General features: G+C 33.4%; 1 protein-coding gene across 1 annotated transcript; it reads left to right on the top strand.

Annotated features, from left to right (window-relative positions):
* The first annotated feature begins 7,059 nt into the window (after positions 1 to 7,059).
* WNK4 (with no lysine kinase 4) lies at positions 7,060 to 12,842 on the top strand. The gene is made up of 10 exons (NM_001249182.1): positions 7,060 to 7,176; positions 7,218 to 7,297; positions 7,854 to 7,920; positions 7,959 to 8,070; positions 8,504 to 8,661; positions 8,791 to 9,055; positions 9,222 to 9,357; positions 11,586 to 11,738; positions 12,501 to 12,576; positions 12,639 to 12,842. The coding sequence occupies exons 1-10, from the start codon at positions 7,060 to 7,062 to the stop codon at positions 12,840 to 12,842; spliced, it is 1,368 nt and encodes a 455-aa protein (NP_001236111.1).
* Positions 12,843 to 13,944: the final 1,102 nt, after the last annotated feature.

Here is a 13,944-nt window from a genome sequence, read left to right as displayed (position 1 = left end):
TTGGATAAATAAATTTATTTTAATAGTTGTTAGCATTTTTTGAAATATTCTATGGATTATGTTCAATAAGACATTTTAGCTAGTTTTTAATTTTTTTTATTGGCTAAAAAATGCATTTGATTATTTGATAAACAAATTTTTTATAATAGTTTCTCATTAGCTTGCATTTTTTTTAAACTCTACTCGAAGCTACGTTTTCTAAAACACTAGTTTTTAACTTATAGTTTTTTTATATTTTCTTTCATTTTTATCGCTAATATATTTATTCATTTTCCTAGTTGTCTTTTTAAAAATAAATCATGGTATTATTAATTTTCTGTTATTTTACATTTTTCAAATACTAGTTTTATCAAACATTTTTAATTTAATAAGCTAATTTTAATTTTTAGCTTCTAGCCACCGACTAACTTTTCAAATTCCCGTTGGATTTTCAGCTTCCGGCTAACTTTTCAGCTAATTTTTTCGAATATGACCTTGAAGTAACATTTTTCAAAACGCTAACTTCTCATTTTTTTTTGTTTTTTTCTTTTCTTTTTATTCTTAATCTATTTATCAAATTTCTTTATTATCTTTTTTAAATAAGCAATAATTTTATTACTTTTATGTCATTTTATATTTTCCAGCTATTTTAACCATTAGTTTTTATCTAATACTTACAATGTAATAAGTTAGCTCTTCAACTTCTAACCATCAGCTCCAACCTTTCAGTTACTAGTTAGTTTTTCAATTTCTGACTAATTTTTTTCAGTTCCGAACTAGTTTTCCAAACATAATCTTTATGTGTATGAGAAATTTTATTTATATATAATAATTTACACATACAAAATAAAAGGAAAAATAATGTAAAATTGACGTGTTGGAAGAAATGAAATAAAATAAGTAAATTTAAAAATTATTGTTTGAATAATATTATCTCTCTATATCATCTTTGCAGATTCAATGTATCTATGATCACTACACTTTTATCAAATTAATAGATGTTTGGCACCTTGGTTTGCATAATATGCCGCACACTAGCTGCCTTGCATGCTGACTTGCTAATATACTTTTTATTTATTTATTTCTTTTAGTAGAACTTGCTAATATACTATTGCAAGCTTATATTGTAGTGAATGTGTATGTTTTGTTGGTATAAAATGGAGTTAAAACTTTCAATATTTGTGCAATTACCTGTAAATCAATTATCTTAAAGTATTTAACCTTGTGTTTCTAATTTCAAAATTTCAAGTAAATTTGAAATGGCTAAAATTTGAATTGCTTTGATTTCAAAATTTCAAGTAAATTTCAAAACCTTGTATTTAACCTGCATTTTGCTTGTTCTTGTTCATACAAGAAACTCATTCTTTTGTGAAGTAAAATATGATCTTGGCACAACAAATTGGTGCGGTGAACGTGGAGCGATTTTTGAGTTCGATTCAAGAAATGGGCTCGGCCAAGTATGAGGTTGAAAAATTCACAGGACAAAATGATTTCGGGCTATGGCGATTGAAGATGAGAGCTCTTCTTGTTCAACAGGGCCTGGTGGAAGCACTTGATGGAGAAGTCAAACTCGAAAAGATGATGGCTGATGGGAATAAGAAAACACTATTGCAGAAGGCACACAGTGCAATTATTCTCAGTCTCGGAGACAAGGTGCTGAGGCAAGTCTCTAAGGAAACAATTGCTGCTGGGGTTTGGTCAAAGCTTGAAGGTTTGTACATGACCAAATCTTTATTTAATCGTCTTTACCTAAAACAGTCTTTGTACTTGTTTAAAATGCATGAAGATAGATCAGTAGTAGAACAATTGGATTTGTTTAATAAACTGATTCTTGATCTTAAAAATATTGATGTCACTATTGATGATAAGGATCAAGCTTTGTTATTGCTATGCTCTTTGCCTAAGAGTTACTCTCATTTCAAAGAGACTTTATTGTTTGGAAGAGATTCTGTTTCTCTTGATGAAGTGCAGGCTGCTCTGAATTCAAAGGAATTGAATGAAAGAAAGGAAAAGAAGTCCTCTACAAGTGGTGAAGGGCTGACAGCAAGAGGCAAGACTTTCAAGAAAGATAGTAAATTTGATAAGAAGAAGCAAAAGCTAGAAAATCAGAAGAATGGTGAAGAAAACATCTTCAAAATCAGATGTTATCACTGTAAAAAAGAGGGTCATACAAGGAAAGTTTGTCCTGAAAGGCAGAAAAATGGTGGCAGTAACAATAGGAAGAATGACTCAGGAAATGCTGCAATTGTTCAAGATGATGACTATGAATCTGCAGAGGCACTGATGGTGTCTGAAAAGAATCCAGAAACTAAATGGATAATGAATTCAGGGTGTTCATGGCATATGACACCAAACAGATCATGGTTTGAACAATTTTCTGATCAAGCAGATGGGTTTGTACTCCTTGGAGATAACAAGCCTTGCAAAATTGAAGAAATTGGGTCTATAAGGTTCAAGTTTCATGATGGGGCTGAAAGAATTCTCACAGAGGTCAGATATGTTCCTGAGTTGAAGAGAAATTTAATCTCTCTTGGTGAATTTGATAAAAGAGGGTATGTGTTCAAGGGTGAAAAAGGAATATTGAATGTAGTTAAAGACTCCATGGTTGTCATGAGGGGAATTATGGAGAATGGCCTCTATTCTGTAGATGGTGAAGTTGTTATTGGCTCTGCAGCCACTGCAACCGGAAGAGTTTTATCAAAAACTGAGTTATGGCACATGAAGTTGGGCCATGTAAGTTAGAAGGGGTTGATTGAATTGGCAAAGCAGGAGCTGCTATGTGGGGACAGAATGGAAAGATTAAAGTTCTGTGAACATTGTGTCTATGGCAAAGCCTGCAGAGCCAAATTCAATGCTGGATAGTAGAGAACAAAAGGTACCATTGATTATGTTCATGCTGATCTTTGGGGTCCAACCAAGACTCCCTCTCATTCTGGAGCAAGGTATTTCTTGAGCATTGTGGATGACTACTCAAGGAAGTTGTGGATCTACATTCAGAAAACAAAAGATGAGACTTTTTGATAATTTCAAAGCCTGGAAAACACTTGTGGAAAACCAAATAGGCCAAAAGATCAAAAGGCTTCGTACTGATAATGGTCTTGATTTCTGTTCTAAACCTTTCAATGATTTCTATAAAGAGAATGACATTGCAAGGCATAGGACAGTTGCGGGCACCCCTCAACAAAATGGTTTAGCTGAAAGATTCAACATGACCATTTTGGAGAGAGTGAGATGTATGTTGCTGAGTGCAGGATTACCCAAGATTTTTTGGGCTGAAGCAGCAATGACTGTTGTATATCTCATCAACAAGTGTCCTTCAACAGCTCTAAATTTCAAAACCCCTGAGGAGTTTTGGTCTGGCATCCACCGAGTCTAAAACAACTAAAGGTATTTGGCTGTGTTGCCTATGCTCACATCAAGCAAGATAAATTGGAACCTAGAGCTGTCAAATGTATTTTTCTAGGATATCCTGAAGGAGTGAAAGGGTATAAGCTATGGTGTTTGGAGGCTGGTTTTAAGAGGTGTTTGGTGAGTCGTGATGTTGTCTTCAATGAAGCTGAAATGGCCTACAAGACTAAGCCTAGCATGGTTTAGTCCAGCACTAATAAGAGTAAGGAAACTGATTCTGAAAAATTAAATTTTGAGGTGGAGACTGAGGATAAACATGTTGAAACACCAGTTGTTAATTGGCCTCTTGATGAAGAAAAATCTAAAGAAAAGGAACAAGAAGAAGCTGACTATGTGCTGGCTCGAGATAGAATCAGAAGGGAAATCAAACAACCTAAGAGGTATGAATATGCTGATCTAATAGCATTTGCTTTGGTAGCTGCTAGTGAAGTTTTGGAGGAAGATCCAAAAACTGTTAAAGCTGTCTTAACTAGTAAGGAGAAAGAAAAATGGCTAAGTGCCATGAATGAAGAGATTAAGTCTCTCCATGACAACCATACATGGGAATTGATTAAAAAAATCCCCTGGCTCTAGAGTGGTCAACTACAAATGGATCTTCAAGAAGAAAGAAGGCATCCAAGGAGTTGAACCAACAGATTTAAAGCTAGACTTGTTGCTCGAGGATTCACTCAAAAGGAGGGAATTGATTTCAATGAAGTTTTCTCTCCTGTAGTGAAACACAGGTCAATCATAATTCTTATGGCTATGGTGGCAGAATTTGATCTTCTGTTAGAACAGATGGATGTGAAGACAACATTTTTGTATGGGAAGCTTGATGAGGTGATATTGATGAAACAACCTGAGGGGTTTGAAGTCAAAGGTAAAGAGGATTATGTTTGCAAATTAAACAAATCTCTGTATGGTCTAAAATAGTCCCCAAGACAATGGAATAGGAGATTTGATGAATTTATGGCTGACATACAGTTTCATAGAAGTCACTATGATAACTGTGTTTACTTCAAATTTCCTTCTAAAGCTGAGTTTGTGATATTGCTATTATATGTTGATGATATTTTGATAGCAAGTAACAGCAAGAGTGAGGTTGAAAAATTGAATTCTGAGTTGAGCAGGGAATTTGAAATGAAGGATTTGGGAGTAGCCAAGAGAATATTGGAAATAGAAATCAAACGGGACAGAAAAAGGAAATTGTTGTTTTTGTCCCAGGAGTTATATCTCAGAAAAGTTCTTGAAAGGTTTGGAATTTCAAATTCCAAACCTGTAACTACTCCTATGTCACAGCAGTTTAAGCTCAGTACAAGTCAAGCACCTAAGACACATGATGATATAATTTACATGGAAGGTATTCCATATGCTAATGTTGTAGGGTCACTGATGTATGCTATGGTATGTACTGGCCCTGACATAGCTCATGCAGTGAGCCTAGTAAGTAGGTTCATGGCAAATCCAGGTAAAGCACATTGGCAAGCCCTGAAATGGATACTCAAATATATCAGAGGATCACTTGGAAGAGTTCTAGTTTATGGTGGAGCTAGGAATAGCAGAAGGACAGCTGTTATTGAAGGTTTTGTAGATTCTGATTATGCTGGCTGTTTAGATTCAAGGAAATCCCTCACAAGATTTGTGTTCACTGCTTTGGCACTACAATTAGTTGGAAAGCTAGCCTTCAAAAGGTATTGGCTTTATCAACCACTGAAGCTGAGTATATTGCTCTTACAAAAGCTGTGAAAGAATCTATGTGGCTTGAAGGCATTGCAAAGAAGCTGAAGATACAAAATGAAGTGATCACAGTACACTGTGACAGCCAAAGTGCCATTGATTTATCAAGAAATTTTGTGCATCATGAGAGGACAAAACACATTGATATTAAGCTGCATTTTGTCAGAGAAGTTATTGGTCAAGGATCAGTTATAGTCAAGAAGATTTCAAATGATCAAAATCCTTCTGATATGATCACAAAGGCTCTTCCAAGTAGCAAGTTTTTCCATTGTTTGAACTTGATTCGGCTGAAGGATGATTAAATCTTGTTTTTGCAGCAGCCACTGGTTTTTGTTAATGTTTTGTTATTGAACCAAGGTGGAGAATTGTTGTATGTTGGTTCATTAACAACCATTAGTTAGTTCTCTTGCTCTTTACCAACTTGTATTTTTCTGTTATTATGTTATAACATGTAACAACTAATTAATTTTAAGTTGGTTAGGTTAGTTAGGCTTGAAATAGTGCTTCTATTTCTTCTTCTTGCATAGCCTAATTTTGTAGAGAGTTCTGTACTTAGAAAATTCTGCAGAGATTGAATAAAAGTGGCTGCTGTGAGCACAATGCAGTTGTTGGTTCATTTGTTTTTCTTTTCTGCATTTTGCTTGTTCTTGTTCATACAAGAAACTCATTTTTTTGTGAAGTAAAATCTGATCTTGGCACAACATAATATATACAATCTTGTGGCTTTTCTTTTTTCAATTTTTTATGGCAAGTTTTATTTTTAATTTTTTTGAAGTTGTATTGTTTATTGTTACTTGAATGGGAATAAGGTAGTTTTTTTTTGTGCGTGTGTGTAGAAGAAGGGGAAACAACTTCTTGTTAACATTTCCGAGTCTAGTGAGCTGAATGAATGAACCGTGTGAGACTGTGTTGATAGATTTTAGTTAAATCCTATATAGTTGGAAGAAAGAACTGATTCAAATATCACACGCTTAATTAAATGACAAGTGAGTGGACATCATAGGTCAAAACTAAGACCCACTACCTTCGCAATTTTTTTATATTGTTTTCCAATCAAATTGAAGTTTCATTTTGTTAATCTGCATAATATAAGTTTGTATTAAAATTCAACATAAGTTATTGAGATGAAACTCTAATCCTAATTGAAAAATAGTACCAAAATTACTTAAGGAACTGTATCTAGGTATGTCTGACTTTTTATCTCTTGTGAGTTGTGACTTATCTTTTGTCTACTTTTGGTCATGTGTGTCTGCTCATATTGGGGTATGTTTCATGTCTCAATGTCCAAAGCAAAATCCTCTGGAGTTGAACTTCTATTACTCTGGAGCAATCTGTTTGATATTGGGGGGTTTGTTGGAAATAAAGTTTGCATGCACAGGAAATATATATTGAATGCTTTTAACCATTTACAGTGCGATTGAGTGGATCAACTTGGCTTCATGCTTAGTAATATGTTAGTGCTGTGCAGACTTCCGTTTAATATCATATGAATTGATTATTATTGTGAAGAACTGTTGCATATGGAGCGATGTAGGAGATAATGACTTACCAAAAAGCATGGATAAATGGAACTGTGCTAGGAACTAAAAATTTAAAAGTGGGAAGGGAATAGTATTTGTATTATTTACGGTAAAAGGAAATATTGCAATTTTCTTTTCATATTTGCAAGATTTAAAATCAATAATGTCATGGCTGAAATGCTCTAAAACTATGTGGTGTTAGCTGTGATAATTATGTTGACAATAATTCCTTGTTTTCCCTTGCCTGGTTTGTGCCTAGTGTAAACAGTTTCTACTTTTCCATTTCAGAACTTTTCAACCAGCTATGTATATAATTTCTGTTAATTCTTTACTTCAAGTATATAGTAAATTAGGATGTCATCAGACAGCTGACACAAAGTAACAAAATTTGTGTCTTTTATGTGATTAGGTTGGAGATATTCTAGGAAAAGGGGCAATGAAAACAGTATATAAAGCAATTGATGAGATACTTGGACTTCAAGTAGCATGGAGCCAGGTCAGACTCAACGAGGCACTTCGCAAACCAGAGGACTTGGAGCGGCTTTATTTAGAGGTTCATCTCCTCAGCACCCTCAAGCACCAATCCATCATTAGATTCTACACCTCTTGGATGATGTTGACAACAAGACCTTCAATTTCATTACAGAGATGTTTACTTCAGGGACACTGATAGAGTAATTTCCTTTTCTAACTATAAAAATTAGGCAATGCTTAAGTCCCATTTTGTAGTTTTTTTTTTTTTTTTTATGTAATCATGGGATTAGTTGTCCTTACCGAAAGCAGTGACAAATTTTCATTGGGGACCTTGAGCGCATATGAGGTGGGTATTCTCTTCCTAACATGATTTATTCTATATCCAACGGCCATCGAGAATTCAAACATAAATCACTCGGTTATGGGACACAAATCCCTATCACTTGTATCAACAGTTGTTGAGTACAACATCTTTATTTCCCATACCATAAACCACATGCCTCTTTTCATTTAATCTTGACATTTTAGTATGCTAGTGTTCAGATTCATTCTATGCTAATGTGTGCATGGATGGAATATGGTATATTAAACTCCTTAAGATAGGGATATGTGGTTTTGTGGCATGCACATTTCGCAATGTTAAATTACTGGATTTGTTTTATCTTTGTATTATATGCATGCATGATTGCAGAATTAACCTTGAAATCACTTATAAAAAGTAGTTTATTGATAAGTTTGTGACTTGTGCAAATACAGGAAGAAATACAAGCACATAGGCCTACAAGCAATAAAGAGTTGGACTTGCCAAATCTTACAGGGTCTTGTTTATCTACATGAACATGATCATCTAGTAATTCATAGGACCTCAAATGTGGTAACATTTTTGTTAATGGCCATCTTGGACAAGTGAAAATTGGTGACCTGGGTCTAGCAGCAATTCTCCATGGTTCTGAACCTGCTCACAGTGTTATAGGTATTTATCTTTTTTCTGCTGCTTAAATATATTCGTGGTCCCTGTAAATTCATATTTTTTTCACCCTGTAAGTTCATTTTTCTAATTTAGTCCCCTTTAAGTTAATAATTTTTCAATTTTGATCTATGTAAGATATTGCGTTTTTTAATTTTTGGTCTATGTTAGATTCTAATATTTTTATTTATAGTCCCATAAGTTTGCATTTACTGACACCAAAATTGAAAAAAACACAAACTTACATGAACTTAAAATGAGCAAAATATCTTAGAGGGATTGAAATTGAAAAAACACAAACTTATAAAAACTAAAATTGAAAAGATAAACTTGCATGAATCAAAAACATATTTAAATCTTTTTCTACCAATGAATTTTGCAGATATTGACTATTGAGACAATCTAATTGTTGTGTTAAAAATTTTCTCCATTATACTAGGCACCCAAGAGTTCATGGCACCAGAATTCTATAAAGAAGAATACAATCAACTTGTTGATGTGTACTCATTTGGCATGTGTGTTCTGGAAATGCTTACATCTGGTTATCCATATAGTGAATGTGCTAACCCTGCACAGATATACAAGAAAGTGACATCGGTAAGTTCAGATCATGGTTTAAGGTTTAAAGATATCTTTAGAGATAGGGTTTTATATATAAGCAACTTTTTCTGTCTTTTTGCGTTCAGGGGAAGCTACCAGCATCATTTTTCAGGATTGAAGACATAGAAGCACAAATGTTTATTGGCAAAATGTCTAATGACTGCAGCAAAGAGACCATCAGCAAAAGAATTGTTTAGTCATCCATTTCTTTTGTCTGATGATGCATCGTCCATGACAAAGATTGGAATTCAGAAACCCTTTTTAAATTACAATGAAATGGAAAAGCTTCAATTGAATGATGATTCACCTAGGACTGAAATGTCAATAACTGGGAAGCTAAATCCAGAACATCACAGTTTCTTTCTAAAAGTGCAAATTTCCGACAAGGATGGTATTAATATTTCCTTTTACATTCATTTTAGGGAAAAATCTTGTTTTTGAAGTTGACTAAATACAAGTTTCTTGTAATTTCACCACAACAACATTTATTTTTGTTTAGTTAATAAACTTGAGCCGTTAATTGAAGTAACAATTAAACTTATATGCTATTTTCACAGGTTCTTGTAGGAATGTATATTTGCCCTTTGGCATATACAATGACACTCTAATTGATGATGCAATGGAGATGGTGAAGGAATTGGAGATCACAGATTTGAAGTCTTCTGATATTGCAAATATGATTGAAGGAGAGATGTAACATCCCGTTTTTCGTAAAATAAATTAAAATGTGTTTTATTTAAAAATAAAATAGAATAAATAATAGGTTGGGAGTATTCTAGTTATAAATAGACATACTACATCGGTTTTTACATTTACGATACGTCTTTACACTTTTTCTTCCTCTCAAATTCATTTTATCTTTTCCCTTCTCCAAAACCCTTTTTTTTCTCCGCATACACTCAAACTTGTCTAAATAAAAGTACGATCTCAAACTTGTTAACCGTTGGATCATTGTGAAATTGGAACACCAGGTTTGAAACTACACGTCCTCACCGTTGTAATTTTTAAACTAATGTCTGTGGTGCGAGAAATGTCCCTCGCACCGAGCTCACACACAGACAGTACAATGAAGGGCTCTAATCCCTTCTCCTTCTCTCTAACGCTCGAAAACCCTAACTAAGCAACCAGAGGAAAAACTTGGAGTGTCTCTGTTTGACAGACCAATTGATGTCTTGATGCAAATTGGTTGATAAAATTGAGTGCTCTTGGTGTTTTTGTATTTTTGACCTATGATTTTGATTCATTGATTTTGATATGATTGCGTGAAATTGTTTGAGGGGTTTTACTCCCCATGTTGTGAGAAACATTTTTGTATAAATTGTTTGTACTTTGGACAAGATTTGCTAGATTGATGTGATAAATTGTTATATTGAGATTATGAAATAGTGATTCAAATTGTGAGTAAGTGACAAATTGAACCTGTGATGAATGGTGAGATACATGTGTATTGAGATGTTGTATGTATTGAGTTGTGAGTTATGAATTGTGCAATCACACAATTGTTAGACCCTTTAAGGGAAAGGAGTTTTTGCGAGACGAGTATTGTGATGGGATCCACAATAGGAACCTGACGAGTTGAATCAATTTGAGGTACGACGAGTTAAAATAATTTTGAAAACAATTGAGTAGTTGTGTATATCGCATAATTCATAGATAAAACGTATATAATTCATGAGGTGTGATAACATATTACTTGGGGATTATACCATTGTGCTTGAGACCAAGTGTATGTGATAAATTGAGTATGTATTAACTTGTAATATATATGTGCATTGAAATGTTGTGTGCATTGAGTTGTGAGCTATGAGTCGTACAATCACACGATTATAAGAACATTTAAAGGCGACGAGTTAATGTGTGATGAGTATTATGATGGGAACCACTGTGGGGACCTGATAAGTTTAATCACAAGCATGACGAGATAAAATTATTGAGAATAATTAAGGAGTTATATGTTTTGTATAGTTCATAGATAGAGTTTGAGTGCTAAAATGTTTTCTAGGTTGGACTTGAATCAGGAGGAAGAGGCCCTAACGGACTCTTCTGAGTCTAGGCCTTGGGGATAAATACATCCTGTTTGAGTGCTCTTTTAAGCCTGTGTTGATCCCACATGGTTGGAGCATTCTTATAAAACAACATGACCCTGACTGGTCTCCCTATGATTTTACCTAGTGAGAGTGACTTGACTTACTAGTGTGTGGTCTATCTTGTGATGTATTCCTAGGCGTCCAACGGGATTTTTCACTGATATGATACCACATTGCATATATGATTGAGTCTTAGTATATTTGTTACATAACATTTGTGTGTTGATTAATATTGATTGGTTAAGTGATATTGTGTTTTGATCCTTAAGTACATGAATGATGTGAAAATGTGTGAGATGTGTAGTATTGAGATGTGATGTCACGCGATAAATGGTAAAATGACATGAGTTGTGTTTAAGTAAATTGTATTTCATTTATATGACATGTATATTTATGTTGTTTTGTTTCTTTCTATTAGTTAGAAATGCGATAACTCACTTCCTGTGTGTTGTTTGTGTTTGGATCCTGTGATGATCTCGAACCTTGTGTTCATGGGAGCAAATGGTTAGGTGCATAGCTATGGAGAACCTCATGCTAGAGAATGATGGAACACAATGCTCTAGTAGGATATGACATTGAGGCATGAGCTTTTGTTTTAAATGCATGATGTTTAGAGCCGAAAATATTTCTGACAAGTTTTATGTGTAATAGTGAAGTGAATGTGAACCTTTTACCCACGTGAACTCTTTTATGTTCATTGAATAAAATCCCATTTTATGTAATTCCATATTTTCATGTATGTTATTATATAAATATGTATATCGGGGTAGAGGGTGTCACAAGAGATATTTTGATGCTACTAAATAAAAGGAATAGTAACTGTTCAAACACTAGCCATACATTCAATTATCACGATGACAACCACAACGAATGTCCTCGTCATCATTTCCACTCTGCCTCTTCTCGTTCATCATCCCAAGGATCAATATCAGGCTCAGTCAGTAGAGCTGATGGTTTATTGAATGAAGATTATTGGCTCCATGGTAAGTTTTCTTTGTCCCCTCCCCTGTATTGCATTAGCAAATTGTGGAAGTGTGCAAGCCTGACAAAAAGAACAAGTAAAAAGTGCGAGTAAGAATTCCTGCATAGGGTAAGAATGGACAAGTTGAGCAACATATAAGTACAAAAGATTGACAAATCTAATATCTTAAGATTTTGGGTTGGATGCAGTGTCAAGTTTATTTATATGATTCGTTCCTATCCCGTTTGATCCGATGTACTTAAATGACCATAGTTTAAAGTTTGGAGTAGCTACTTAGAAATAGGTTTTGTTGTTGTGTTTTTTTCATTATTTTCTGGAAAAATCTTTGAAAACAAGAAATAAAGTGAAAATGAGGTTGCATTTTCGTAATACTTTATGAAATAGGAAACAAAAACAGAAATTATGGCGCAAGTTATTCACCCTGGTTGGGTATGTGGGAAATTTCCTAAGATTATCATCCTTGAGGACATAAGTAGTATTTTTTTTTATCAACAAATGTTAATTGTTAGTTTTTGTTAGCAGAAGACATGAGTAGTAATGACTTGTTAGTTTTGTTTGCTTTTGGAAGGAACAAATGTTACCTAAATATCTTATTTTGGTTTTATGTTTTTCATGAACTTGTAAGGAAGTCCCCATGAAGATTTACTATAGTTTAGAAAAATCATAAAGTATAAGAGAAACATTGTTGTTTTTAACTAATTTTAGTTTTTGTGGTGATATTGATAAATTAAGATTGCAGGTGAATGTGATGTACTTGATGATGCCAGTTCAATATGCTCTTGTACAGTGGATGATGACCAAAAGGAACACAATAAGGCTTCTATGAGAAAAGATAAATATCCCGTCATAAAGAGTCACATGTGCTTAAGATTTTCCCCTAATGAAGACCCATCACTTTGAACTAGTGCAAAGTTTTTGCAGGACCACTAGCATCTTCTACTAGAAAAAATAAGAGGATGATAGACAATCATAGACTAACAAGGAACTGGTTATTGGTTGATATAAGGAGTCAGCTACTACACAGATCATTGGTTGAGGAGGTGAGCAAAAGAAAGTTATTCAAGACAGTTGGAGTTGTGGAAAATATTGGATTTATGACACCTTATTAGGTTACTAACAAAAAGTCACATCCAGCATGTGGTGCTTTTGATTTTAACTCTTCTAGAAATAGCAAGAGAGAAAACTTTAGAGACAAAAAATTTTAAAATGGTATGTCTTTTAAGCTTTGAAATCAAAGAGGAGAAAATGGATAACTTCTGTGTCATGGACTAGAGAATATAATATGGTTGATGTGCTATGGAGTTATTATTGGAATTTCAAGGAATAATGTTTCTATAGTACAATTTGAAGGAAAAATTCATCTTAAAGGTTGGCCATAGATATATCTAAATTATTGTATTATTATGGTGTTGGGTTCAAATGGGTGTAAGTAGAAATACATGAAGTTTTGTCTCCTTTAAATGAATTTTAGTAATTAAAAAAAAAATCTTTAACTTTCGTTCGAAGAATATCTCGATTTAAAAAATGACATACATTAAGTGTGTTGGACTATGTTGTATACATTAAGTGGATACTATAAGAAATATAGTAATTTTAAAAAATTAAAATTATGAACATATTAATACAATTAGGGCTAACAAAATGAGTTGGACCTGTTCGACCAATCCATTTTGGCCCATTTGTTGGTGGGTTGGGTTAGGTTTTTAACCCAACAATCCACTTTAACTTGCTTTGTTTTGGTCCGCAAAATAATAGGTTAAGAGAAAATTGGGATGGACCAACCTGTTTTTTATCAAAAATTTATTTGGATATTTTATACATATATTATTAATTAGTTTATTTTTTGTCTAAATGAATTATTAGTCAAAATTTAAGTTAAAACATTCAATTTTTTTAGAAAGTATTTATTTAATATTTATAAAAGATAAAATTAATTAAAATATATATTATTTATTTTTTCTTAATATTTTTGGTTTTAGCAGGTCAACTCGACCAAAAATGGGACGGATTGGTACTTTTAACCCATATTTAAAATGTGGGATGGGACAAGTTGGTCCATTTTTTCACTACAAAAAAAACTTAAAAATATTGACAAAGCAATTTAGATGTAATTTTTAAAAAATCGTTAGTAAAATTTTACTGACACAAGTATTAGTGACAAAAATTATCAATAGTAGTAAAATTTTGTCAGTAATGTTTTAATTTCTTATA

This window comes from Glycine max, chromosome 11 (assembly GCF_000004515.6).
Source record: "Glycine max cultivar Williams 82 chromosome 11, Glycine_max_v4.0, whole genome shotgun sequence".
Taxonomy (NCBI): domain Eukaryota; kingdom Viridiplantae; phylum Streptophyta; class Magnoliopsida; order Fabales; family Fabaceae; genus Glycine; species Glycine max.
Note: the sequence above shows the minus strand (reverse complement) of the source record. Positions and strands in the feature narration are given on the sequence as shown.

Excerpts from the sequence above, each read along its gene's own strand:
- WNK4 (NM_001249182.1), top strand. The coding sequence starts at position 7,060 with ATGAAAACAGTATATAAAGCAATTGATGAGATACTTGGACTTCAAGTA. Across the intron at positions 7,177-7,217 it reads TGGAGCGGCTTTATTTAGAG|ATTCTACACCTCTTGGATGA; the intron begins GTTCATCTCCTC and ends ATCCATCATTAG. Across the intron at positions 7,298-7,853 it reads ACTTCAGGGACACTGATAGA|GAAGAAATACAAGCACATAG; the intron begins GTAATTTCCTTT and ends GTGCAAATACAG.